The 26971-nt window shown below is 40.2% G+C and overlaps 1 protein-coding gene across 1 annotated transcript; it reads right to left on the bottom strand.

Moving 5' to 3' along the window:
- Window positions 1–1067: 1067 nt before the first annotated feature.
- Window positions 1068–15352, bottom strand: ntpcr (nucleoside-triphosphatase, cancer-related). The gene is made up of 5 exons (XM_073056681.1): window positions 15222–15352; window positions 3177–3339; window positions 2980–3085; window positions 1941–2150; window positions 1068–1715 (listed from the first exon to the last, which is right to left on the bottom strand). Exons 1-5 carry the CDS (start codon window positions 15253–15255, stop codon window positions 1635–1637), a joined length of 594 nt encoding a protein of 197 aa, XP_072912782.1. The 5' UTR covers window positions 15256–15352; the 3' UTR covers window positions 1068–1634.
- Between the last annotated feature and the right edge of the window lie 11619 nt (window positions 15353–26971).

The following is a 26971-nucleotide window of genomic DNA, read 5'->3' as shown; positions in this document are numbered from 1 at the left end:
CAAACAATTGGTTTACTGATCATTACAGAATGTCTCTCTGGTGCTTCCCACTCCCTCCCTTCTCCTTTCCCTTTTTCCCAACCATGATTCCCCTCTCCCTGCCCAGTTCCCACTCTCAGTCCACAATAGTGAAACATTATCAGAGTCAAGTTGATCATCACTCACATATATCATGAAATTTGTGGGGGGGTTTTTGTAGCAATACAGTGTAATACATAAATGTATTACAATACTGTATAAAGTCTTAGGCTAGCTCTATGTATACATGCCTAAGACTTTTGCACAGTACTGTATAAACATGCAAGATAGTTTAACTAGATAGATTAATTGTATGTCCATAAAGTGATTCTAAGGACAGATGTGTCTGTCCTAAAGTGATTCTGACAGGAAATGATAAAGTATTGGTGGTGTGGAGTGTTGGGGGGTGTATTACTGTGTGGAGGTGTTGAACAGCCTTACTGCCTGGGGAAGTAACCGTTTTAGAGTCTGGTGGTCCTAGCATGGAAGCTGAGTAGCCTCTTCCCTGTTGGGAGAGGGATAAACAGTCCATGAGCAGGGTGGGTGGGATCCTTCATGATGTTACTGGCCCTTTTCTGACACCTTTCTGTACATATCTCCTTGATGGCAGATAGTCTGGTGCTAGTGATACACTGGACCGTTGTAGAGTGTTATGAAAAAGGAATTTAAGAGGCTCTTATATCGGCACATGAGTATGGTGAGACTGAAAGGATATGGACCATGTACAGGTAGAAACAATTAGATGCCATTAGTTTAATTAGTTTGGCACACCAGCCAAAGGGCTTATTCCTAATATATTATATTCTAATCAGCTCTCTTGACCAATGCCTAGGGTTTGATGATGTTATAACAACACAATTTTTTTTTGCAATTTTATCTAAGTATAAAAATATGAAGATTTGGAATTTTACTAAATAGCAACATTTACAGAACAATTAAAGAGAGTGATTTTTGGTTTGCTTTTGTCTTATAGGATTAGGAGTTTCAATAGATTAACAAAGCAACACCAATAGATATGCAGAATCAAAAAGATATTTTAAATCAATAACTCAAACTACTTCCAGGAATTTATTCAAGAAGATTGGATGGAGGGAGCAACCTTAATACAGTATTCAAACAGTAGCAGAATCTCTTCTGTTAAGTTTGCAGTTAAACAAATTTCATTACCAAGACAAAAATCATTACCTGAAATACTGAAAACAAATGAACTTTCTAACATTTAGAACATCTTCATTTCCTGTTGAAGGACCAGCAATGCTCCCCCACAAATATATTCAGCACACTTTGAGATCCTTCACTATACATGCATAATGTTAAACAAAGCAAATGCCACACATTCTCCTAAGTATTCAGTGCAAAATTAAACACACACATAAATCAGGGGGTAAGTAAAAACAACCACTTCTATATACAAGAGCAAATTATCATATTACCTTGGAAGCTGAAAGAGCAAGTTGAAGTATTTGAAATCCATAATCATTACTGAAGGTTGCTTTGAAAAAACAAAAATATCTAAAGCATAAAACAAAAGTAAGGCTCATCAACACCTATGCTGTTCACAGAGCACATACATCCTATAATTATCACAATCCAAATCTCCGATTCTTGATAGCACTTCAGTCTCCATTCAACTTTCTGCAGTCTTGCACCGTTGCAATAATCTCTTTAACAATACTGTTCCTATTATCCTTTGTAATCTGGAAATAAAAAATAATGTTTAGTAGTTTATATATATATAGATATATATATTACACTCTAAATTATTTTAAAACCTGTGAGTATATATGGAAAAGTTTGTATTAATCAAAATTTCTAGTAGTTATGTACTCCAGTATAGAGATATATTTTGAAAATACTTATATTTTACTGTTTATTATTCTATAGTTTCCACAATACTGAAATGTCAATATTCCAGTACTTACATTGAATATTTTAACATCCCTTCTGCTTCTGATTTCTTCCACAAGTCCCAAAGGTTTTCCCTTAGGGACAGGAATAGTTCCAAGTATAGTGACACCAGTTCCATCTAGGATTTGACGTACACCCTGGATAAAGGATTGACTAAAGAGCTCCATTTTCCCTATCTCATCTATAACATACACCATTTTCTCTTTGTCATCTTTGCCATTATCCTACAGGAATTATAGAGAAAAAAGCACATTAAAGTTACCCTGTTAACCTATTGATTTCTCTAATGGCACTAACAATGTTCATATTTCCAAATAGCAATTTTTTCTAACTGTCACAACTAGTCAGTAATTTCTTCTATTTTAATCTGAATCTTCATGAAAGTGAGTTTATAAAGATTAGCTGTGTTTATCATGTTAATATCAAAACATACATTACAGTAAAATGCGTCACTTGTGTCGAAGATGTACTGGGGGCAGCCAGCAAATATTGTCATGCTTCCAGTACCAACAAAACACTAACCCTAACTCATATGACTTTGAAATCTAGAAAGAAACCAGAGCACCAGGCGGAAACCCACGATTGGGGAGAATGTACAAATTCGTCTACAGACGACCGCTGGAATTAATCCCTGATCTTACAGCTGGCACAATAAAGTGTTTTGCTAACCTGTGAAGTATTGCACCTCCACATAGTTAAAGATGAAAGAGATTAGCTTTATTTATCACATGTACATTGAAACATACAGTGAAATGAGTTGTTTGGGTCAGACCAAGCAAATGCTGGGGATGCCTGCTTCTGGCATCAACACATCATGCTGATAACTTAATATTTTTAAGTCTTTGGTATGTGGGAGGAAACCAGAGCACCCGGAGAAAACCCACTTAATCACAAATAGAACAGTCAGCAACAGGAATTGAACCTTGATCGCTGATGCTGTAAAGTATTATGCTAACCCCTACACTACCATGCTGCCCTTTTTCCCTTCGCTGCAACTGAAGGGAAACAAATCCAGTACCAGTGAACTATTCAAGATCAAAACTCACCACCTACTTTTGTGAGAAGTGGGAGAGCCAGGCACTCAAAAGACGAAATATCTACTACATATTGACCAACTCTGTACTCGCGTCTTCCACTGCTCAAAGTACCTGTATCATCCCTAGGGGACAAGAAAGCAAAACTTTTAAAAATGAGTAAATGTTACCCCTAAGAAAAAACCTCAAAGATTTGTAGAATGAAAACAATTTTACCTAGTTCTGGACAAAGTTCCTCGCTTACCAGATACTGTAACAACATCAAATCCAATTCTTCTTCCATTTCTCCTGACTTCTTCAGTATAAAATCCATCAATAGGAACTCCAGAAGATTTCAAGACATCTATGGTTTTGTGAATTAAGGTTGTTTTACCAATACCTAACAAAACATCAAACAGCATATTCAGGTTAAATTGAATACATAACTAATATTATATATGAAGTAGACTTTGTGGATTAAATTTAGACCAAAAGACATAGGACCATAAGAATTAGGTCATTCGCCCTATCAAGTTTGCTATGCTAATCCATCATAGCTGATTTACTATTCCTACTACTCAACCCCATTCTCCAGCCTTCCCCACACACTCTGTCCATAGCCTTTGATGCCCTGACACCTATGAGACAGTCCTTGTCAGAAGATCAGAGGTAGAGAGGGTCAACAACTTTAAATTCCTCTGTTTTATCATTTCAGAGTGCCTGATCTGGGCCCAGTACGTAAGTACAATTACGAAGAAAGCACAGCAGCGCCTCTACTTCCTTAGGAGTTTACAAAGATTCAGCATAACACTTAAAACTCTGACAACCTTCTTTAGATTTGTGGTGGAGAGTATATTGACTGACAACATCTACACAGAGCCTTATCAAAGGAAAGCAGAATCCATCATCAGGTTATGCTCTCTTCTTGCTGCTGCTATCAGAAAGAGGTTACAGGAGCCTCAGGACTCACACCACCAGGTTCAAGAACAGTTACTTCACTCACTCCATCACTAAAATGTTCCACAACCTATGGACTCACTTTCAAGGACTCTTCATCTCATGTTCTTGATATTTATTGCTTATTTATTTATTCTTATTAGTAATTCTTTCTTTTTGTATTTGCAAAATTTGTTGTCTTTTGCACATTGGTTGAACATTCAAGATGGTGCAGTCTTTCATTGATTCTATTATAGTTATTATTCTATTAAGGATTATGTCCTGTTTATTATTTATTGTAATGCCTGCACTGTTTTTGTGCACTTTACGCAGTCCTGTGTAGGTCTGTAGTCTAGTGTAGCTTTCTCCATGTTTTTTTTTTACGTAGTTCAGTCTAGTTTTTGTACTGTGTCATGTAACACCATGGTCCTGAAAAACATTGTCTCATTTTTACTATGTACTGTACCAGCAGTTATGGTCGAAATGACAATAAAAGTGACGACTTGACTTACTTATTGAGTATGTCCGCAAGGAAATGAATCTCAGGATTGTGAATGGTGACATATATGCACATTGATATTAATTTTGTTTGGACTTTGAACTTTGACTAATCAAGAACCTATTAACCTAAACTTTAAATATACCCAATGACTTAACCTCCACAACTGTCTGTGGTGATGAATTCCAGGTTCACCACCCTCTGGCTAAAGAAATTCCTTCTCACTTCTGTTCTGAAAGGACACCATTCTATTCTTAAACGGTTCTATTCTTAAACTTAAACTATCTTAAACATCTTAGACTCCCCTCCTAAAGGAAACATCCTTTCCACATCCATTCTATAAGATCCTTTCATTATTCAATAGGTTTCATTGAGATTTCCCCTCATTCTTCTAAAATTTTTACTGCATTTCTCATTCTTTAGATTTTCCTCCCCCTTGGCAACATCCCCAGTCCTTGGAAAACATTGTATACTCAATGCCATTCTATAATTAAGTAGTGTTTTTTTCCCATTTTTTTCAGTAACAGTGGTTTCTCCAGCACTCAATATCTTCCTTGGTGGTTCTGTGACATAAAGAATTCATCACATGAAAGCTTGTTTCCGTGAGAACACTAAATATAACACTGACATAGTTATTACAATTTCTGGTCATGGTTTTTAAAAATGAAAAGAAAAATCTCACAGATTACAAGTGGATCATTTCCAATGAATAAAAATTAAACCTTCGTTAAAAAGGCAATAAGCTTTTACAGTCCACTCCATCATATATTAAATGATAAAATAATTAGCTGAGTTTAAAACATCAAAGATAAACATTAGCACATTTCAATCACAGAGCACCTTCAAAGGAAAAGGCACATCCTGTAGAATACTCTATGACTAACATTTCCCTAATTAAAACTGAAAAGTACACTTTATTTTCCCAATTTCTCAAGTAATTTACAGGATTCAAACAGCTAGCAGTGTACAAATACAGCTTCAGGTTAACTAACTGCAAAAGAAATCCTTAGATATAGGTTTTCATTGATTTTTTTAATCTTGCTGTGTATATTTTATAGTTAGATGTAAAGAAACTCATGACATTACTCACTCTCCAGATGTTTTACTACTCTTACTAAGCTTTGCTTGCCAGTCTATTGGATCTGTATAAATTTTTGATTACACTTCAGTAATGAACCATGGGACAATTATGCAATATGTAAACAACATTTCTTTTTATTTATGATGAATAGTATCTTTTCAGGATTTTAAATATCTTACATATTCACTACCATGCTGCAGAAACTATAAAATCCTGAAACAATTTTGACATTCTCAGGGATTAGCCCATATAACTGATTTCCTTAATTTTATTCCTTCAATAATAACTTGCACATACAGTATATACACACAAAATGCTGGAGGAACTCAGCATGCCAGACAGCATCTAGGAAAAGAGTACAGTCAGCGTTTTGGGCCGACATTGACTGTACTCTTTTCCTAGATGCTGCCTGGCTTGCTGAGTTCCTCTAGCATTTTGTGTGAGTTGCTCAGGTTTCCAGCATCTGCAGATTTTCTCTTGTTTGTCATTGGAATACAGCATACACTACTTTTAATAGTGAAATATCTGAAAAAAAATGTCATGAGACTTTTACCAAAGTTTGAGATAAGCCACATCTTCCTCAGTGAAGACAGATGACCAAATGTTCGGCCATCTGACTTGAATAAAAAAAGATGTTGCACGTTTCAAACATTGGTACTCCTGTCACCAATCATGGCAGTGCCATTGTCTGAGTGGACAAAGTCAGAGTAGTGATCTTAAGGCTTTAGCTCTTTGAGGCTTCCGCAGAGAGAAGCTTCACTCAGAGAAAGGAAAGGAAATTTCAAGGTTTTTTCCTTCCCTTCTTTATATCTGCTCAGCTAGGACAGTAGAGATGTCAGGCAGAATAGTAAAATGCTCCTCTTGCAGGCTGTGGGAAGGCGGGGAGACCTCCAGCATCCCTGATCACTACAACTGCTAGAAGTGCATCCAGCTGCTGCTTCTTACAAATTGCATTAAGGAGTTGAAGCTGGAACTGGATGAACTCCAGATCATTCAGAAAGCTGAAGGGGTGATAGATCAGACATATAGAGAGGTAATTACAGCCGAGGTGCAGGACACAGGAAACTGGGTGACAGTCAGGAAAGGGAAAGGGGTTAAGGAGCCACTGCATAGTCCCCCTGTGGCCATCCACCTCAACAACAGGTACATTACTTTGGAAACTGTCGGGAGGAATGACCTAAGAGGGGAGTCACAGTGGTCGGATCTCTGGCATTGAGTCTGCCTTTGTGACACAGAAGGGAAGTGGGTATAAGCACAGTGTGGTGATAGGGGATTCGTTAGCTATGGAACAGACAGCCATGAGGTTCTATGAGCAAGAATGAGATTCCCAGATGGTATGTTGTCTCCCAGGTGCCAAGGTCCGGGATATCTTGGATTAAGTCCTCAGCATTCCTAAGTGGGAGGATGAACAGCCATAAGTCGTGCTCCACGTAGCTACCAATGACGGGTAGGATGAGTGACGAGGTTCTGCATAGGAAGTTCAGGGAGTTAGGTGCTAAGTTAAAGGGCAGGACCTCCAGGGTTACGATCTCAGGATTGCTACCCATGCCACATGCTAGTGAGACTCAAACTAGGAATTTAATACTTGGTTAAGGAATTGGTGTAGGAGGGAGGGTATAAGATTTTTGGGTCACTGGGCTCTCTTCCGAGGAAGGTGGGATCGTACAAAAGGGACAATTTCCACCTGAACTAAGGGGAACTAATATCCTAGCAAGGTTTATTAATGCTGCACAGTGGAGTTTAAACTAGAGTTGCAAGGGGGTGGGAATCAGAGTGCCAGAACAATTAGTGGAAAGGTTGTGGAGGCAGATGTTGGTAAGACCTCAGACAAAGTTAGGAATCAAAAGGTTGTGCATGGTGTGACTAGTGTCCTGAGATGCCTATACTTCAGTGCAAGAAGTATCTTAGAAAAGGAGGATAATAGTGTTGAAGATGAGGTAGCTGGTTTACAAACAGAGGCAATGTCCAGTGAGGAGAGGCTGTTGATAGGGCAAAATTGCAGTCGTCAAGATAAACTGCAATGTAAAAAGTGGACAAAATCAAAAAGAGTGAATACAGGACTGAAGGTGTTGTATCTGAATGCAGTATTTACAATAAGGTAGATGAACTTGGAGCACAGTTGCAGATTGGCAGGTATGATGTTGGGTGCATCACTGAATCATGGCTGAAAGATTATAGCTGGGAGCTTAATGTCCAAGGCTACACATTGTATCAAAAGGATAGATAGTAAGGCAGATCTGTTGGTAAAAAATGAATTCAGATAATTAGGAAGAGGTGACATAGGGCTGGAAGATGTTGAATCATTGTGGATAGAGCTAAGGAACTGCAAAGGTAAAAAGACCCTGATGGGGTTTATATACAGACCCCAAACAGTATAAGAATGTGGTTTATAAATTACAACGGGAGATAGAAAATGCATGTCAAAAGGGCAATGTTACAATAGTCATGGGGGATTTCAATATGCAGGTAGGTTCGGAAAATCAGGTTGGTGGTAGATTACAGGAGAGGGAATTTCTAGAGTGCCTACAAAATGGCTTTTAAGAGCAGCTCGTGGTTGAGCCTATGAAAGGATCAGCTATTCTGAATTGGGTGTTGTGCAATGAACCAGAATTGATTAGAGAGCTTAAGGTAAAAGAACCCTTAGGGTGTTCATAATCTGATCATAATAGATCTTATGGTTACATTTCTTCAATATTTCACTGTTAAAAGTACTGTGTTCTGTATGTCCAAGTTATTATGGAAGAAAAATAGAGCAGTTTTGACCGATTCTTTCTATGTTATATGTCAATGATTTGGATGATGAAATTGATGACTTTGTTGAAAATTTTGCAAATGATGTAAAGATAGGTTGAGGGGCAGGTAATTTGAGGAAATAGGCTACAGGACTTAGATCAGAATGGGCAAAGAAATAGCAGATGGAATACAGTGTCAGGAAGTGTATGTTCATGCACTTTGGTAGCAGAAATGAAAGGGATGACTATTTTCTAAATGGAGAGAAAATACAAAAAACTGAGGCGCAAAGGGACCCAAGAGTCCTTGTGCATGATCCCCTAAAGGTTAATTTGCAGGTTGAGTCTGTGATGAGGAAGGCAAATGCAATGTTAGCATTCATTTCAGGAGGACTAGAATGTAATGTTGAAACTTTATAAAGTGCTGGTGAGGCCTCACTTGGAGTATTGTGAGCAGTTTTGGGCCCCTTATCTTAGAAATGATGTGCTGAAACTAGAGAGTGTTCAAAGGAGGTTCACGAAAATGATTCCAGGTTTGAATGGCTTGTCATATGAAAAGTATTTCATGGCTGTGTGCCTGTATTCACTAGAATTCAGAAGAATGAGGGTGACCTCAATGAAGCCCATCAAATGGTGAAAGACCTTGACAGAATGGATGTGGAGAGGATGTTTTCTATGGTGGGAGAGTCTAAGACCAAAGGACTCAACCTCAGAGGAGTGTCCATTTTGAACAGAAATGAGGAGGAATTTCTTTAGCCAGAGAGTGGTGAATCTGTGGAATTCTTTGCCACAGGCAGCTGTGAAGGCTAAGTCTTTACATTTATTTAAGGCAGAAGTTGATAAGATTCTTGATTGATCAGGGCATGAAGGGATATGGGGAGCAGGAGGAGATTGGGGCTGAGAGAAAAATTAGATCAGCCATGATTAAATGGCAGAGCAGACACGATGGGCTAAATGGCCTAATTCTGCTCCTAGATTTTATGGTTACATTTCTTCAATATTGCACTGTTAAAAGTGTACTGTGTTCTGTATGTCCAAGTTATTAAGGAAGGGGGAAAAAAAAGAGCAATTCGGTCAAAATGGTTGATTTTAAGGAGCAATTTAAATATAAAAAGATGCAAAGTGATTTGAGGAAGGGATTTTAGAACTTTGGGGCTTAGGTAGCTAAAGGCGCAAACACAAGTTATTAAAATTAAATATATACACGAGCCTAGATTTGAAGAAGTGATCTTAAAACAAGTAACAGAGTTAGGGAGTTCCAGATCACAGATCACTATGTATTATCAGCATGTACTTCCACTTCCATCTTGCTGTTGGTATCTGCACATCTTTCAATGGAACAATGTAATTAACATGTGACAGTAAGGTATTACATAGATTCCATTATAAAGGTGGTTAAAGGCATTTAAAATGGAAATACGAAATAAGAGTAGAATGAATGTATTTGACATCTGGACTGAATCATATCTCCAGCCCAAACATTCACTTGAATATTACATTTGGTTTTTGATTTAGACCATAGGACCATAAGACATAGGAGCAGAAATAGGCCATCTGGCCCATCAAGTCTCCTCTGCCATTCAATCATGGCTGATCCTTTTTTCTCCCCCTCCTCAAACCCACTTCCCAGCCTTCACCCAGTAACCTTTGATGCTGTGTCCAATCAAGATCCTATCAACCTCTGCCTTAAATACACCCAATGACCTGGCCTCCACAGCTGCATGTGGCAAAAAATTCCACAAATTCACCACTCTTTAGCTAAAGAAATTTCTCCGCATCTCTGTTTTGAAAGGGTACCCCTCTATCCTGAGGCAGTGCCCTCTTGTCCTAGATAACCATTCCACATCTGCTCTGTCTAGGTCTTTCAACATTCGAAAGGCTTCAATGAGAACCCCCCCCCCCCCCCCATCCTTCTGAACTCCAGCGAGAACAGTCCCAGCGCCATCAAACGTTCCTCGTATAACTCTTTCATTCCTGGAATCATCCTTGTGAACCTCTTCTGGACCCTCTCCAATGCCAGCACATCTCTTCTAAGATGATGAACCCAAAACTGTTCACAATACTCAAGGTGAGGCCTCACCAGAGACTTATAAAACCTCATCATCACATCCTTGCTCTTGTATTCTAGACCTCTTGAAATTAATTCTAACATGGCATTTGCCTTCCTCACCACCAACTCAACCTACAAGTTAACCTTTAGGGTGTTCTGCACAAGGACTCCCAAGTCCCTCTGCATCTCAGATTCCTGGATTTTCTCCCTGTTTAGAAAATAGTCTGCAATTTATTTCTACTACCAAAGTGCTTTCCAACATCATATTTCATTTGCCACTTTCTTGCCCATTCTATTAATCTAAGGCTACGCCCACACTGAAACGGTGTTTTCCTCCCCCGAAAACGGGGCTTTTCTAAAACGCCCTCCAGAGTGTGTACATTTGAAAACATCACTTGGGCAAGAGTAGTGTGGACAGGGTAACCGAAGATTTCTAGAAACACTGTCATGACGTGCCGGAACAGACGGAAGCATTTTATTGTTTTGTTGGAATGCAACCCCTACACAACCTAACAACTTCAGAACAGACGGCAACGAGACTGAAGCCAGAAGAGTTAAAAAGGTACTCACCAAATACTTTGACCCATAACTTACTGAATAAATAAGTATACTCACTTTGCCGTTTTCTGTCCTTGCTTGTATGAAGGTGGTTTACCTATTTATGCAAGTACTTCTCTGACAATAGATGCGTAACAGCCTAATGTAACATTGTATGGAAATACAAGATAACACTGATGCAGGCATGTTTTATTCATTTAATAAGGTGCTTTAATAATGCAACAGAGTTAGTCAGTTTTTCAATGTTTGTCATCCGCTGGGTCATCTTGTCCGTGAACTCCCTGTTGGTTGCCTCCATATGCTCCAGTATTTGTTTTTTATAGTTTTAAGACCTCCTGCATAGCTGTCCTTCGTTTGGCAATTTCCTTTTAAGTTTTTCTAGTCTGTAACTGCACAAACGCGCACTTCCACAGTGAGATTCGACACCAAACATCTCGCTTGTTTTCTGTAGATGTGTCCTGCGCATGCCCAGTAGGAGGAGATTTGCCCAAATACCCGTTTTAATATGGATGGAGGTATTTTCAAAAACGCCTATCGTTTTTACACGAAACTGGCATTTTCAAAATTATCCAGTCTACTGTGGACGTAGCCTAAATCTTTCCGCATCCTACCTGTTTCCTCAACACTACCTGCCCCTCCACCAATCCTCGTATCATCTGCAAACTTGGCAACAAAGCCATCTATTCCATCAGCTAAATCATTTACAGTCAGCCCTCCTTATCCGCAAGGGATTGGTTCTGGGACCCCTCGCGGATACCAAAAAACGCGGATGCTCAAGTCCCTTATTCAACCTGTCTCAGTGCGGTGGACATTAGGACCCGGTGGCGGAGCTCTGAATCCACAGTGTTTCTGTTCACGAAAATAATCACGATCACGATTGAAAACAAAGTGGAAATAATAAAGTTATTGGAAAGAGGTGAAACGCCCATCGGTCATTGGAAAAGCATTAGGTTACAGTCAGTCAATGATCAGAACAATTTTAAAAGATAAAGTGAGAAAGATGCTGCCCCGATGAAAGCTACAATTACTAAGCAATGCAGTGGTTTAATTATCGGGTTTTGGGGTTTTGATCCTCCACATCAACTCGGCACGGATTTCCCGAGCCCGGCACTGAAACATACATTTCTTAAGTGTTTTATATGCATAGAAAGGTAAAATATATACTATATACTAAGACTAACTGATGCTAAATAATTCCGGATGTACCTGTTCAGACTTACTTAGTAAGAGAACTTGCGGTTTTTTTCGATCCCAATCCACAATAACCTACACGCATCCTCCTGTATGCTTTAAATTATCTCTAGGTTACTTATAATAACTAATACAATGTAAATGCTATGTAAAATAGTTGCTAGACTGCATTGTTGAGGGAATAATGACAAGAAAAAAAGTCTGTAATGCTCGAACAACAAGTGCTGGAAGAGCACTTCCGGGTTTTCTCGATTCACGGTTGGTTGAATTTGCGCATGCGGAACTCACAGATAAGGAGGGCCGACTGTATATACAGCATAAAAAGAAGCGGTCCCAACACCGACCCCTGCAGAATTCCACTAGTCACTGGCAGCCAACCAGAAAAGGATCCTTTTATTCCCATTTGCTGCCTCCTACCTATCAGCCAATGCTCTAACCATTTAAGTAACTTTCCTGTAATATCATGGGCTCTTAACCTGGTAAGCAGCCTCATGTGTGGCACCTTGTCAAAGGCCTTCTGAAAGTCCAAATACATAACATCCACTGCATCCCCTTTATCTATCCGACTTGTAATCTCCTCAAAGAATTCCAACAGGTTCATCAGGCAGGGTTTTGCCTGAAGGAAACCATGCTAACTTTGTAGTATCTTGTCCTGTGTCACCAAGTTCTCCGTCACCTCATCCTTAACAATTGACTCTAACATCTTCCCAACCAGAGGTCAGGCTAACTGGTCTATAATTTCCTTTCTACGGCCTTCCTCCTTTCTTAAAGAGCAGAGTAACATTTGCAATTTTCCAGTCCTCTGGCACCATGCCAGAGTCCAATGATTTTTGAAAGATCATTTCTAATGCCACCACAATCTCTAACGCTACCTCTTTCAGAACCCTAGGGTGCAGTTCCTCTGGTCTGGGTGACTTATGTACCTTTAGGTCTTTCAGCCTTTTGACCACCTTCTTTCTTGTACCCAATTCTCTTCTTCATACGCTAACAAATAGATTTATGACATTTAAAGAGTTGCTACATGTTTCCTGAAATAATGCATGATGACTTGATTAAAAGTGTGCACGCATGCACAAAAACAACTGTAAATATAATTTATTCCATTTTAGTTTTGCTTTTTCAGGAGGCAGGCAAAAATTGCCAGGGTCTTAGCAGAGATATTTTAATCACCCTGAGTGACAGGAGAGAAACCAGAGAATTGGAGGATAGCTAATGTTGTTTTGCTGTTTAAGAAAAGCTCTAAGCATAAACCCGGAAATTATAGTGGGAAAGTTATTGGAAGGTTATTCTAAGGGACCAGATATGTGAGTATTTAGATAGACATGGATTGATTAAGGAGAGTCAACATGGCTTCATGGGTGGTAGGTCATGTCAAACCAATCTTAACAGTTTTTGGAGCAAGTTACCAGGAAAGTGGATGAAAGCAAGTCAGTGGATGTTGTCCACAGGGATTTTAGAAAGGCCTTTGATAGAGTCCTGCATGGAAGATTGGTCAAGAAAGTTCAGTTGCTCAGTACATGTATTCAAGATGAGTTAGTTAATTGGATTAGACACTGTCTTTGTGGGAGAAGCCAGAGAGTGGTAGTAGATAATTCCCTCTCTGACTGGAAGCCTGTTACTATTAGAGTGCTGCAGGGATTGGTGCTGGGTACATTGTTGTAAGTCATCTATATCAATGATCTGGATGATAAGGTGGTGAGTGGATCAGCAAATTTGCAGATGACACCAAGACTGGGGGTCTAGTGGACAGCGAGGAAGGCTATCATAGCTTGCTGAGAGATCTGGATCAGCTGGAAAATAGGGCAGAAAAATGGCAGATAGAACTTAATGCAGACAAGTGCAAGGTGTTGCATTTCGGTAGGACCAACAAGGGCAGGTCTTATACAGTGAACGGTACGGCACTGAGGAGTGCGGTAGAACAAAAGTATCTGGGAATGCAGGCCCATAATTTGTTGAAAGTGGCATCACTGGTAAATAGGGTCGCAAAAAGTTTTTGGTACATTGGCCTTCATGTACCGAGTGAAGGAGATGGGATGTCACGTTGAAGTTGTTTAAGGCGTGGGTGAAGCCTAATTTGGTGTATTGTGTGCAGTCTTGGTCACCTACCTACAGGAAAGGTGTAAATAAGGTTGAAGGAGTACCAAAAAAATTACAAGGAGGTCACCAGGTCTGGAGGACCTGAGTTATAAGGAAAGATTGAATAGATTAGGACTTATGGGAACATCATGGGAAACTTCTTCACTCAGGGGATCGTGAGAGTGTGGAACAAGCTTCCAGCACAAGTCGTGCACACAAGCCTAATTTCAACATTTAAGCAAAGTGTGGATAGGTACATTGATGGTAGGGATATGGAGGGCTATAGACCCAGTGCAGGTCGACGGGAGTAGGCAGCTTAAACGGTTTCAGCGTGGACTAGTTAGGCCAAAGGATCTTTTTGTGTGTTGTACGATGTGGACAATGATATGCAAGCTTTTCATTGCCAGCAAAGCCGGCATTTACTGTTCATTCTTAAGTGCCCTTTAAGAGATGCAGTCAATTCAGAATAGACACATGCGGTGAAAATGGAGTCAGAAGAAAAAAAATCTCTTCATATATACACACATAAAAAATAAGGCTTCATTTATCCTAGCATCTGCAGACTTGTTCTTGTTTTTCACTTATCCCACCAGAGTTTGTACACTGGATATTTTATACACCAATGAAATGCCTTGCTCATGTGAACAGTAAACACTATAAATAATAAACAATAATTACAACAACGACCAAACAACAGAATGGTGCAAGATAGTAGTGCAAAAACAAATGCTTACGTGACGATAGACACTCCCCCCCCCCTCCCTCCCAAATAGTGGAAAAGCAAACTGTTAAGATTAGCTATGACCGAGCAGGAGCAAGTTCCGCCCTCTTCTCCAGGGATTATAATACTTAGGTTAAACTGAGTTTATCTCAATATGTTCTCAAACAAGGGCTCTACTCTAATACAAATATTGCCCGAGATATGTTACCCAAGCTCAAATCCGGCGGACTGGGGTAATATTACTCCGCCGCGTTCAAATTAAGTAAACGGATGATGTCTTGGAATGGGACGAAAGTCGCTACCAAGCCTACACGCATCAAAGTCCCACAATCAGCAATGAGAGAGGGCTATAAAAGATGCGGATTAGGAGCGGGCCGCTGCTCTGTTTTCTTACAACAGACACGGATGGAGCCCCGGGACTTGCTTTAAAGCCGAAAGTACCTGGCAGGCCCGTCAGGAAAACGTGTCGCGGCATCAGCAGCACCCAGCGTCACCCGGCCAACGACCGTGCAACGTCAATCAGCACCGCGCTGTCACCTGACTCCCGACCCCGGCGTCGAACGTCACCCAGCCTCGTGGGCGGAGGAGAGGAGGTGAGTGAGTGCGCGTGCGCAGTTGTGATCGCCGGCTCGGCCGCCAAAGCAAAGTGTGTTCGGAGTGTGTGAACTACCCTGCAATGTAGTAACACAACTAACGGGCCACTCCACTTCATTAGCTGTCTCATTCTTTCCCCCCCACACCGATCAGAATCAGGTTTAATATTACTAAAATGTGTTGTTTTGCGGCAGCTGTACAGTGCAATACGTACAAAACCACCTATGAATGCCTTATGTTGATGGGAAAGTCGTTGGCTGGAATGTCTATTTCTCTCCATAGGTGCTACGTTACCTGCTGAGTTCCCCAGTGTGTTGGGGCCAGAATTATTGACTATTTCAGATATTTACTCCCTGTTTCCAGCCAAATCAACTGTGGTGAGGAATCAGCACATAGGAGGGAGATTGAAAATCTGAGAGGAGTTACAGTGGCAACCTCTTACTCAATGTAAGCAAGACTATGGAGTTGATTATTGATTGCAGGAGGAGGCAACCTGAGGTCCATGAGCCTGTCCTCATTGGAGAATCAAATGGGCAGAGGGTCAATAACTTTAAATTGTGGAGTGTTATAATTTCAGAGTACCTGCTCTGGTTTTAGCATGCAAGTACAATTACGAAGAAAGCACGCCGGCGCCTGTACTTTCTTAGGAGTTTGCGAAGGTTTGGCATGCCATCTAATGACATCATTTCCCAAGGCACCACTGCTCAGTACAAGAGGACATGGCTTTAAGGTAAGGGGAGGGAAGTTCATGGGGGATATTAGAGGAAGGTTTTTCACTCAGAGAGTGGTTGGTGCGTGGAATGCACTGCCTGAGTCAGTGGTGGAGGCAGATACACTAGTGAAGTTTAAGAGACTACTAGACAGGTATATGGAGGAATTTAAGGTGGGGCTTTATATGGGAGGCAGGGTTTGAGGATTGGCACAACATTGTGGGACAAAGGGCCTGTAATGTGCTGTACTATTCTATGTTCTATAAAACTGACTGTGGCTGTGTAGTGGAGAATATATTGACTGGCTGCATCACAGCCTGATAGGGAAATACCAGTGCCCTTGAATGCAAAAGCCAACAAAAAAGTGGTGGATATGGCCCAGTCCATCACGGGTAAAGCCATTGAGCACATCTACATAAAGTGTTGTCACAGGAAAGCAGTATCCATCAACAGGTACCTCACCACCCAGGTCATATTCTCTTTTTGCTGCTGTCATCAAGAAGATACTACAGGAGACTCAGTACTTACGCCACCAGGTTCAGGAGCAGTTATTACCACTCAAACCATCAGGCTTTTGACCAAAGGCAATAATTTCACTTGCCACATCATTGAAATGTTCCCACAACCTGTGAACTCACTTGGTGACATATCCAGTGTATACATTGATAACAAATTTACTTTGAACTTTGAACATTCTCTTCTGGACACTATCCACTCTTGCCATGAAGGGCATATCCAAGGAAAGCCAAATGTCACCAAGATGTAGAACCACTTCCTCAGCAGCTGATCATGGAAGATCCTGTACAAAATCACAAATTAATTTGGTCAACATACAATAGACCAGCAATGATTTGATCTGGAGCTGATTTAGTGCAATAGACCCGCGCTGTCAGGATCTCAATACTGCAAGTTTCTGCAAATCCAGAAATCTGATTAAAATTGAGAAAGGTTAGTGTGTCCTTTGTTGAGGGAGACCAATCAATGTTGTCAGGTTGCCTAAATTCTTAGAAGGTTTTGTAATTAATAACCCTTCAAACCCAGTGCCATCAAGTCTGTTCTGTCATTCGCTGATTTATTTTCTCTTTCAACCCCGTTATCATGTCTTCTCTCCATAGCTATTGACAGCCTTACTAAGCCAGGACCTGTCAACTTTCACTTTAAATATACCCAAAGAATTGTGCTTCACAGCCATCTATGGCAATGAATTCCAGATTCATCACCCTTGGCTAAAGAGATTCTCCTCATCTCTGTTCTAAAGGGATGTTCTTTTATTCTGAGACTTTGCTGTTCTAGGATCCTAACAATGAAAGAGTTAATGTATGAGGAGCATTTGATGGCTCTGGACCAGTATTCACTGGAGTTCAGAAGAATGAGGGGAATCTCATTGAAATCTATCAAATATAGATACATTGGATATGGAGAGGATGTTTCCAATAGTGAGAGAGTCTAGGATCAGACAGCACAGTCTCCTCTAACCAAAGCTGTATAAGTGAGATTAATTACAGTTTATAAAAATTCACAACTCTCAAAAGTATATCTACAGCAGTTTGTAATTCTGTTCAAATATGCAATATTCAAAGTTAAAGGTAAATTTATTATCAAAATATGTAAGTGTCACCATATACTACCCTGACATTTGCTTTCTTGCAGGCATTCACAGTAGAACAAAGAAATACAATAAAATAAAAGAAGGCAGGATAAAGTATAACAGATTCAGAAAAAGAGCAGCGCAGGAAAACATAAGATACAGGTTCGTAATGAGGTAGATCGTGAGGTTATGAGTCCACCTTGTACTAGGGAACCATTCAATAGTCTTAGAGCGGTGGGGCAGAAACGGTCTTTGACCTAGTGGTACATGCCTTCAAACTTTTGTATCTTCTGCCCAATGGAAAAGAGGGAGAAGAGAGAATGTCCAGGATGGGTGGTCTTTGATTATGCTAGTTGCTTTATCAGACAGAGTCCATGTGCTCTCTGTCCTTTGGTCTGCATCATCCTGTTGATCAAGAACTGAGATTGGAGGCAAGTTTGAATGTATAGCTTGAAGTTTTGTTTTGGAAATTCATGACAGTCAAGTATTAAATACAAAGTATATCAGTTGTAATAAACCAGATTCTGATTCTGAACTATTACATATCATTCTCTTCAGACTATTGTATCTGTTTTTCTTTTTTAAAATCTCTTTGAAATTAGCTTTTATATGGTCAACCATGACTGAGTCCACTTATTAATTTTCCTTTTGAAGAAAATTGTATTATGGACTAATTTCTAAAGTTCCTTTTGCCTTTACTTTCCTTTTGGCCAGATTGTGCTGAAACTTAGTTCTCTTTTCTTCACAAGGAACTTTATATAGCTCTGCTCCTTTGAACCGTATCTGATTTGTTTCCCACACTCCCTTTAAACTCACTGACACCTTGTCACCCACACTCCCTTTAAATTTAATCACTGGCATATGTTTCATTGCTCTGTGTAGGTTTTAAATAAAAAGTGAACTATATCTGTGATGATAGTCGAAAAGATCTTCTAGTCAAGCAGATCCAAAATCCCAAGGAAACCCCATTAAATGATACTTATCATATTCTGTTCCCTCATCCTCTTTGCCAATACATTACCTTATACTTCTCTGAATTGATTTCCATTCACCAAATTGTGCCTGCCCATTGACAGCTTCCTGCAATCCAGAAACTGCTAAATTCATCAACAAGCTTCTTAATTATGATCCCTACATATAATTGCTAAATGTTCACAAAAGGGAAGAGATCTGTTATTAAGTGCTTCAGAACCAACTATGCACAGCTCTCCAGTCACTATAACTCTCTGCCTTTGCTTTCTTCCATTGAACCAATTCATAATACAATTCACCCGAGCAACTCACACAAAATGCTGGAGGAACTCAGCAGGTCAGGCAGCATCTCTGGAAATGAATAAAGAGTGGGCATTTCAGTCTGAGACTTCTTCAGGACTCGAAAGGAAGGGGGAAAATGTCAGAATAGGAGGGTGGAGGAAGGGAAAGGAGGATATTTAGAAGGTGATAGGTGAAGCCAAATGGGTAGGAAAAGTAAAGGGCTAATGAGAAAGGAATCTGAAAGGAGAGCAGAGCAGACCATAGGAGAGGGAAGGAGGAGGTGACCCAGGGGGAGGTGATAGGTAGATGAGAAGAGATAAGAGGCCAGAGTGGGAAACAGAAGAAATGGGAAGAGGGAGGGAAATTTATTTTGCCAGAAGGAGAAATCGATATTCATGCCATCAGGTGGGAGGCTACCCAGATGGAATATAAAGTGCTGCTCCTCCGCCCTGAGGGTGGCCACATTGCGGAACTAGAGGAGGCCATTGACTGACTTATCGGAACAAGAACAGAATTGGATTTAAAATGTTTGGCCTCTGGAAAGTTCCGCTTGTGTCAGACAGAATGTAGGTTCTTGGTGAAGCAGTCCCCCAGTTTACGATGTGTCTCACCAATGTAGATGAGGCCACATTGGGAGCACCTGACACAATAGACGACCCCAGGAGATTCATAGGTGAAGTGTTACCTCACCTGGAAGAACTGTTTGGGGCCCTGTATGGTGTTGAGGGAGGAAATAAATGGGCTGCTTGCTGGGAGGGAGATTAGTTGTGAGGGACAAATGGACAAGGGAATCACAGGGAATAAAAAGCGAATAAAGAAATGAGGGAAGGGGAGGGGGGATAGCTAAAAAGTGATAGGTGAAGCCAGGTGGGTGAGAGGAGGGGTGAATTAAGAAGCTGGGAGATGATGAGTAGAAAATTCAAAGGGCTGAAGAAGGAAGAACCTGATAGGAGAGGAAAGTGGATTATGGGAGAAAGGGAAAGGAGGAGGGACACCAGGGGAGGTGATAGGCAGGTGAGGAAAAGAAGTAAGAGGCCAGAGTGGGGAAATGAAGAAGAGGGAAGGAGGAAGGGGAAAGAAACAACCGGAAGTTGGAGGAATCAATGTTCATGCCATCAGGTTGGAGACAGAATAAGAGGGGTTGCTGCTCCAACCTGTGAGTGAACTCTCCACTCTCCCTTATATCCTATGGATTCTTAACATCCTGACTTGTCTTCTATGAGGGAACCTGGTCAAACACTGTCTCAAAATTCCATCACTTTCTTATATGTATTTACAACATAAAGGTAGCCATTCAGCCTATCAAGTTAATAAAGATAAAGATTAAACATCAACTTTGCTTGTCATATGTACATTGAAATACACTGAAATGCGTTACTTGCATCAAATCAAATCAGCAAAGATTTTGCTGAGATTTTGCATACCACACTTGTAGTGGCAACATAGCATGTCCACAACTCCCTCGTCCTAACCCTAACTGTACTTGGAATATGGGAGGAGACTGAAACACCTAAAGGAAACCCATGCGGTCATGGGGAGAACATACAACTCCTTGCAACAGTGGCAGGAATCAAACCCCTGTCTCACAGCTAACCACCAAGCTACTATGCCACCTAGAATACTGGCTTCCTGTTCAATCCCTTCAATCCCGTTCTCTAGTTAATCTCACTGTAGCCTATTCTGTCATGCATGCTCTCCAACTCCCCATCCAACCTATATGAAGGATCATTTACCGTCACCTATTAACCCACCAACTAGCACATCCCAACCTTCAGGTGCAGGATTACACAGGAGCACCCAAGAAAACCATGCAGGATAAGCATGGAAACCGCAGACACACATCATCAGATGAGAGGATTGACCAGAGGTTGCCAGATCCATGAGGCAGCAGCTTTGCCTTCTGTGCCAGTTTGCTGATAACCAGATTTTCCCTGCACAGTTAATGCTTAGTCTCTACCTTCCACATGACTTAATGTACAGTGCATTGTAAATACTATCAACAGGACTGGCCTGTTGTTACAGAGGATAGTAAAAACCGCCGAGGGGATCACTGAGTTCTCCCTCCTCCCTATGAAGAGCCCAAGACATTATTGAGGATCCCTACCATCCATCCCACAATCTCTTTGACTCACTACTGTCAGGAAGGAGGTACAAGAGCATCAGAACTAGGACTGGCAGACTGGGTAAAACTTCTTCCATCAGGCTGTGAGATTAATGAATACCCTGCCACCTCTGAGGTATCATCACTAGGAACATAAGCTATTTACTGTTTACCTGTGCTACACACTACATGTTACTATGCATTTTGAATTATACTTCATTAACTTATTTATGATAATATTTTGTTTTATCTGCTGTGTGTGATACTATACATGTTTTATGGATGCACATCCATAGGAACATTGTTTTGTTTGGTCTTATATAGGAACAGTCAGATTACAATAAGCTTGAACTTGAACTTCCAAGACAGAGATACCCTACCAAGATAGGGCAAATTGATGTCAGTCCACAATTACTGTAAATGTGGGTTGAAACCTGTTTCCATACTTTGAGCTAATTTCTCAACTTCTCGTATTGGTCCCTAATAATGCAGCTTATGCCTTCATTCCTGTGATCTGGGTATTGTAACAGCATCTAGAATATGTACTTATTCAGTGGCATGATTTATATCATTTTTATAATATGAAAGCTGTTATGTGTCCCATTTATTCTGACTAGCCTAATTTGTTGTCTGACATGAAGAGGCAGTGAGGCAGAGGTTTAATAGCCTCAGTAACTAGGATTCTGAAACATTACAGAATTATTCTAGCAAACTGTTTATGTATTCATTGTTATGGCTTTTATACCATGGAATAAATTGTAGCAAGCATTTTCTGCATGTTAACATATACCTGATGTATCTGTGTATTTCTCACATCACATTGTACAGTATAGAGAAGGTTAAAATGCAGATATGGGCTTTAATCTGGAAGTTTTCATCACATAAAGTGAAGTGATCATTAAAAGAACTTCAACTGCCATTCCTGATAAGTCCATTAAAATAATGAACCCAGCGAGTAGTGCAGCAGTTGAGTTATTTCTCTTAATTATTGGTTTAGCTTCACTTGTAATATGGTACCACATTTAATAATCAAGAACAGAATTAACATTTACCTGGCATAGTTTGGATTGATTAGTGAAAGCCAGCATAGATTTGCAAAAAAACTAATTGAGTCTAACTAGCTTTCTAGAGTTTTTTTTAATACAGTAATAGAATGAATTAATGAAGACTGAAGACTATAAAAGAGTTGGTAGCAGGATGGACAGAAAGTTGACTAGGTAATAGGAAACAATACAGACAGTCTCCAGGTTTCAGCAGGGTTCCATTCCTGAGAACTATTCATAACCAAAAATATATGTTAGAATTGCTGAAGGTAGCATAGCCGGGGTGGCATGGTGGTGTAACAGTTAGTGTAATGGTTTACAATGCCAGCTGTAAAACCAAGGTTGAGTTTCTGCTGCCAACTGGAAAGAGTTTGTACGTTTTGCCATAACCATGTTGTCTTGGTCCAGTCTGTAAAGTCCGCATTCCGGTTCACGGTCTGGTCCGTGGACTCCAGATTCCGGGTCTTCCAGCTGTCCCTTGTTTCAGTTGGGCTTAATCATAGGCACCTGATTCTCGTCTTGCAGTTGGGATATAAGTGGCCTGGGGTCACATGTGGTTGCTTGTTTGTCTTGTCAGTATCCCCGTGGATCAACCTGCTGCTGGTGGAAGGCTAGAGCAGCTTTTTGTGATCTCTAGGCCTGGTTGGAGGACCACCGCTTCATGGAGCCTGTTGTCTCTAGTTGGAGCAGTCATCGGGATATGGATTCGGCTGTTTCCGGGGCCAGCTGAGTGGCCATCTGCCACTCCGAGCTAGATATGGATATGGCTGTTTCTGTAGCCAGCCAAGGTTGCCGGCTGCCCTGAAACGGAGCCACCCGGATTGAGCTCCCTTCCTGGCCTTGCCTCCATGGGGTAAGTCAGGCTGTCCTTGCCGTTATCCTGTAGTTGGTTCTGTCCCTTCCCGTCCTCGCCTCTGTGGGGTAAGTCAGGCTGTCTTTGCTGTTACCTTGCGGTTGGACTTGTCCCTTCCTGTCCTTGCCTCCGTTGGGTAAGCCAGGCCATCTTTGTTGTTACCCTGAGGCAGGACTGTTCTCTTGCTCTCCCCATCTGAATCCCTGACAGTTTCCTCAGCGGTTTACCTCGGCAGTCATCCTGGCCCTGTGAAAGCATCCCAGCCCTGCGTCCTAGGAAGGGTCCAGGCCCTAGCCCAAGTCTGTGTTCCTGTCCCAGCTCCTAGTCTGTGTCCTTAACTCTAGTCCAGTCCAGTTCCCAGTACTTCAGTGCCTGTGTCTTGCATTTGGGTCCGCCTTCAACACCCAAAGTATAACACATGTGGGTTTCCTCCGGGTGCTCTGGTTTCCTCCCTCATTCCAAAGATGTACAAATTAGGATTAGTGAATTGCTATGTTGGCTTCGGAAGTGTAGCAACAGATGTGGGCTGCCCCAAGCACAATTCTCACTGATTTGATTTGAAGCAAACAAAGCGGTTCTTTTTCTGTTTCAATGTACACATGACAAGTAAAGCTAATCTTTATCTTTAGAAACAGTTTGTGGAAGGGAATCACAGAAACAGTTGTGATGGTAGAGTGAGCATGTGCAGAGAGAGTGGCCGCTAGCCAGCCTCACTGACAATGAGTGAACCTGTTCAGTGCTCCCAGCTCTACTTGAATCAAACCAGCCCCCAATTGTTGTAGCTCTGTTCCAATCTGACAGAAACTGCCCTGTAAATCCCAGCAAATCCATCCCCATCCATTCCACCAGTCTCCCACAAGTTCATTTGTACATACAATGTACTCATAAACTGGGTGTTCGTAACCTGAGGAAGACCTGTAGTTCTGATTGGTGCATCACATTGGAGAGAGTAGTTCATGTATATCGATGAATTAAATTTGGATTTGCTGGACACGATTTCCAAATTTTTCAGAAGGGATTATGGGGAGGTTCAGTGTTGACTTCAGGAAGATACAGATAGGTTGGTGGAATGGACAGGTAGGTAGGTGGTTGATGAAAGTTGATACAATGAAAAGCAAACAATTACATCTTGCTTGGAAGAATGCAAAACAATATAAATTGGAGGGCAAAATTCTAAAGCGGTATGATTGCAGGGAGATGTAAGTATTTGTATAATTTGTTAAAACTAGCAGGGCAGGTTGAGAAAGTAATTTTAAAAAGCACATGGGATCTTGGACTTCATAAAGACTATAAAAGCAAAACAGTCTTGATGAACCTTTATAAAACACAAAGTTAGCCATAATCAGAATTTTGTGTTGATTTCTGAGTGTCACACTTTGGGGAAAAATGTAAAGGCTTCAAAGAGGTGCAGAAGAGGCTTACTAAAATGATTCCGAGGATTAAGGACTTTAGTTATGTAGATAGAATGATAAATCTGGGGTTGTTTTCCTTGTTATTGGGGGGATTGCAAGGGGATCATAGTTAGGTAGTGGTAAAGTGTTCTTATTAGAGCAGCTACCTAGAATTAGGAAACTTCAAAAGAAAATAATTGGCAAAATTAAAATCTTACCCAAGTAGGTACTTATTTTACACAGCAAATGGCTAGGTGTGGAAGGCACTATTGAGGTAGTGATGTAGCCAAATTCAGTCAATCAGTCAAATGAAGCTAATAAGTATCTGAATTGAATGAATGTTTGGTTTCAGAGGTTTATGGAGTGCTCTTGTGAGGGACTCGAATATGGTTGATTGTCCAAGTAGTCTTTCATGCTCTAACCACTCAGTGATTATATAATAAGCAGCAACTGCTCTGAGCATTTTCTAAGTTGAAAGAAAGGGACATTGTTGTGAAAAGATAATCAGCAGGGAATCTTAGATGTTTATGAATGATCTGCATTTTTGCTCCGTCTCTCCGTCTCTGACCTTGAACTGGTTGCTATGGATACTCAACTGTTTCCTTTATCAGTCATTACTTTTTATTCACAGAATTCACGTTTTCACAGAGAACATTGGCATGCTTTAAATAATTCCTTTTAACAAATTTTTCAAGACATGGTGTTCTCTAGCCTTTAACTTTTTGGTATAAAAGCACAAATCCCTCAATAGTTAAAGCAGATTTCTACAGATTTTCTCTGCTTTCCCTAACTCTTTACAATTTCCTCAGTTAATCCAAATTTTTATGCTGTATTCTGAATTCATATTTCATTAAGTCTACAGTGAAAAAATAATTTGACCCAATTGGTCTATGCCTGAACTGATAACTACATGAGCCTCCTTATCTGTCTTTATTCTTGTAATTTTTTTCTCCTCCGTACTGATCTAACTTCTCTTAAATCTGAACTATCTGTTTCAACTAATTTTTATGGGTATAGCACATTTTTATTACTATTTGCTCTCCACAGAGATTTGTCCTGAATTTTCTAAGGTTTGACATTGAAAGCCTTTTGAAAATCAAAATATATTAAATATAGCAGATTATTCTTGTCTACTCTTTCTATTATGTCTTCGCAGAATTTAATAATTCATGGAATTCAGTCATAACCATTCTTTTTGAAACACATGCTGGCTACATTTCATGATATTTTTGTTTCAATTACATCTTTGAATAAGGAATCCATTAGTTTTCTTATCATCTCTGTTAAGCTAGTGGGTCTATCGTTTCCTGAACATTTTCTGTCTCCATTTTCTAAATGTCTGATTAGCATTGGCTATCCTCCAATCCTCTGGTACTTCTCCCTCATCACATAAAAAATATATATTTATGTCATAGTATTTCAGTTAACTTTCCCCAGACTTTCAATATTTGTGGATTGGTCCATCCATCCACGTCTGGGCTTTTATTTCCTCATTAGTTTCAAGTTTGTAAATTATTTATTGCCCTTTCTACCTTAAATGCTTTATATTTTTGATCTCTTATAGTGTCACCAGTTAGACATCCTTGAAATACCAAGCTGAAATATCTTTTCAATATTTATGCAATATTCTTCCCATTACCTGTGAGCTTAGCTTGCCACCTGAAACATATCCTGACTTCTTTTGCCTTGTTGCATGTTATTTCATTTTATGTTCCTTTATAATTTAACCTTGTAGTTTTTTATACCTTTTTATGTACTTTGCAAACTCTTCATTTCCTTTTGTCATTTTCACACAGGTACTCAGTATACTGCCTTTATCCTGTTATTTATTCATGATGTACCATTGTTGACTAGTTTGACTTTCATTTAGACCACTTCCTTTGAAATTCATAGATAATTATTTTTAATATGTACCACTACTGTCCTATCACTATTTTATTTTTGGTTTGAATTCCCTGACTCCTCTTCTTCTGAATTAGCTTGTTTACAATCTAAAATGCCGAAGGATCTCAGCAGGTCAGGTCGAGAGATATCCTTTCCATAGATGCTGCCTGACTGGTTGAGTTCCTCAAGCATTTTTGTATGTGCTACTCAGGATTCCCAGTATGTGCAGAATCTCTTGTGTTATTGTCTACAATCTAATGGTTTTATCTGATCTTCATTATGTATATCTTTACCATCATTGTTTAAACATTTATAATGTTGTGATTGCTGTGATCTGCACTTAACTATTCTTGTTCATATCCTTTAAAGAAACAAGCATGATACTGTTCTTTAAAAAAAAAAATAGGTAGCTATTTAAAAATTTTATTTGTTCATTTTACAGAATCTGATCCATGCCGCACTGCAAGATAATTTCTAATAGCCTTGGGGGACAGGTTGTAGACACCTTCTAGAGTAGCTGCAGGCCCTTTGGTGAGGCTACACCCGCAATGCATTCAATAGGAAATTCCGAGGAATAGGCCCAGCAAATATGAAAGCATGCTGACATGTTTACAAGGTGGGATCATGTGCAAATTGGAGTGGAATGTTCAGGTGAAGATGTTCATGTGCACTTGAAGCCCTTGTCCTTCTTGGTGGTAGAGATCCCGATTTTGGGAGATGCTGCCAGAATAACCTTGGTACAAAACTGTGTTTTGCTGTGGGTCCACACCAAA

Source organism: Hemitrygon akajei, chromosome 9 (genome assembly GCF_048418815.1).
Source record: "Hemitrygon akajei chromosome 9, sHemAka1.3, whole genome shotgun sequence".
NCBI classification, from domain to species: Eukaryota; Metazoa; Chordata; class Chondrichthyes; order Myliobatiformes; family Dasyatidae; genus Hemitrygon; species Hemitrygon akajei.
Note: the sequence above shows the minus strand (reverse complement) of the source record. Positions and strands in the feature narration are given on the sequence as shown.

Bases quoted from the DNA above. Each gene is read 5' to 3' on its own strand.
- ntpcr (XM_073056681.1), bottom strand. From the start codon at position 15,255: ATGCCGCGACACGTTTTCCTGACGGGCCTGCCAG. The intron at 3,086-3,176 runs GTAAAATTGTTT...CTTGTCCCCTAG, and splicing joins GGAACTTTGTCCAGAACTAG to GGATGATACAGGTACTTTGA. The intron at 2,151-2,979 runs GTAGGTGGTGAG...TAATTCCTGTAG, and splicing joins CTCTCCCACTTCTCACAAAA to GATAATGGCAAAGATGACAA.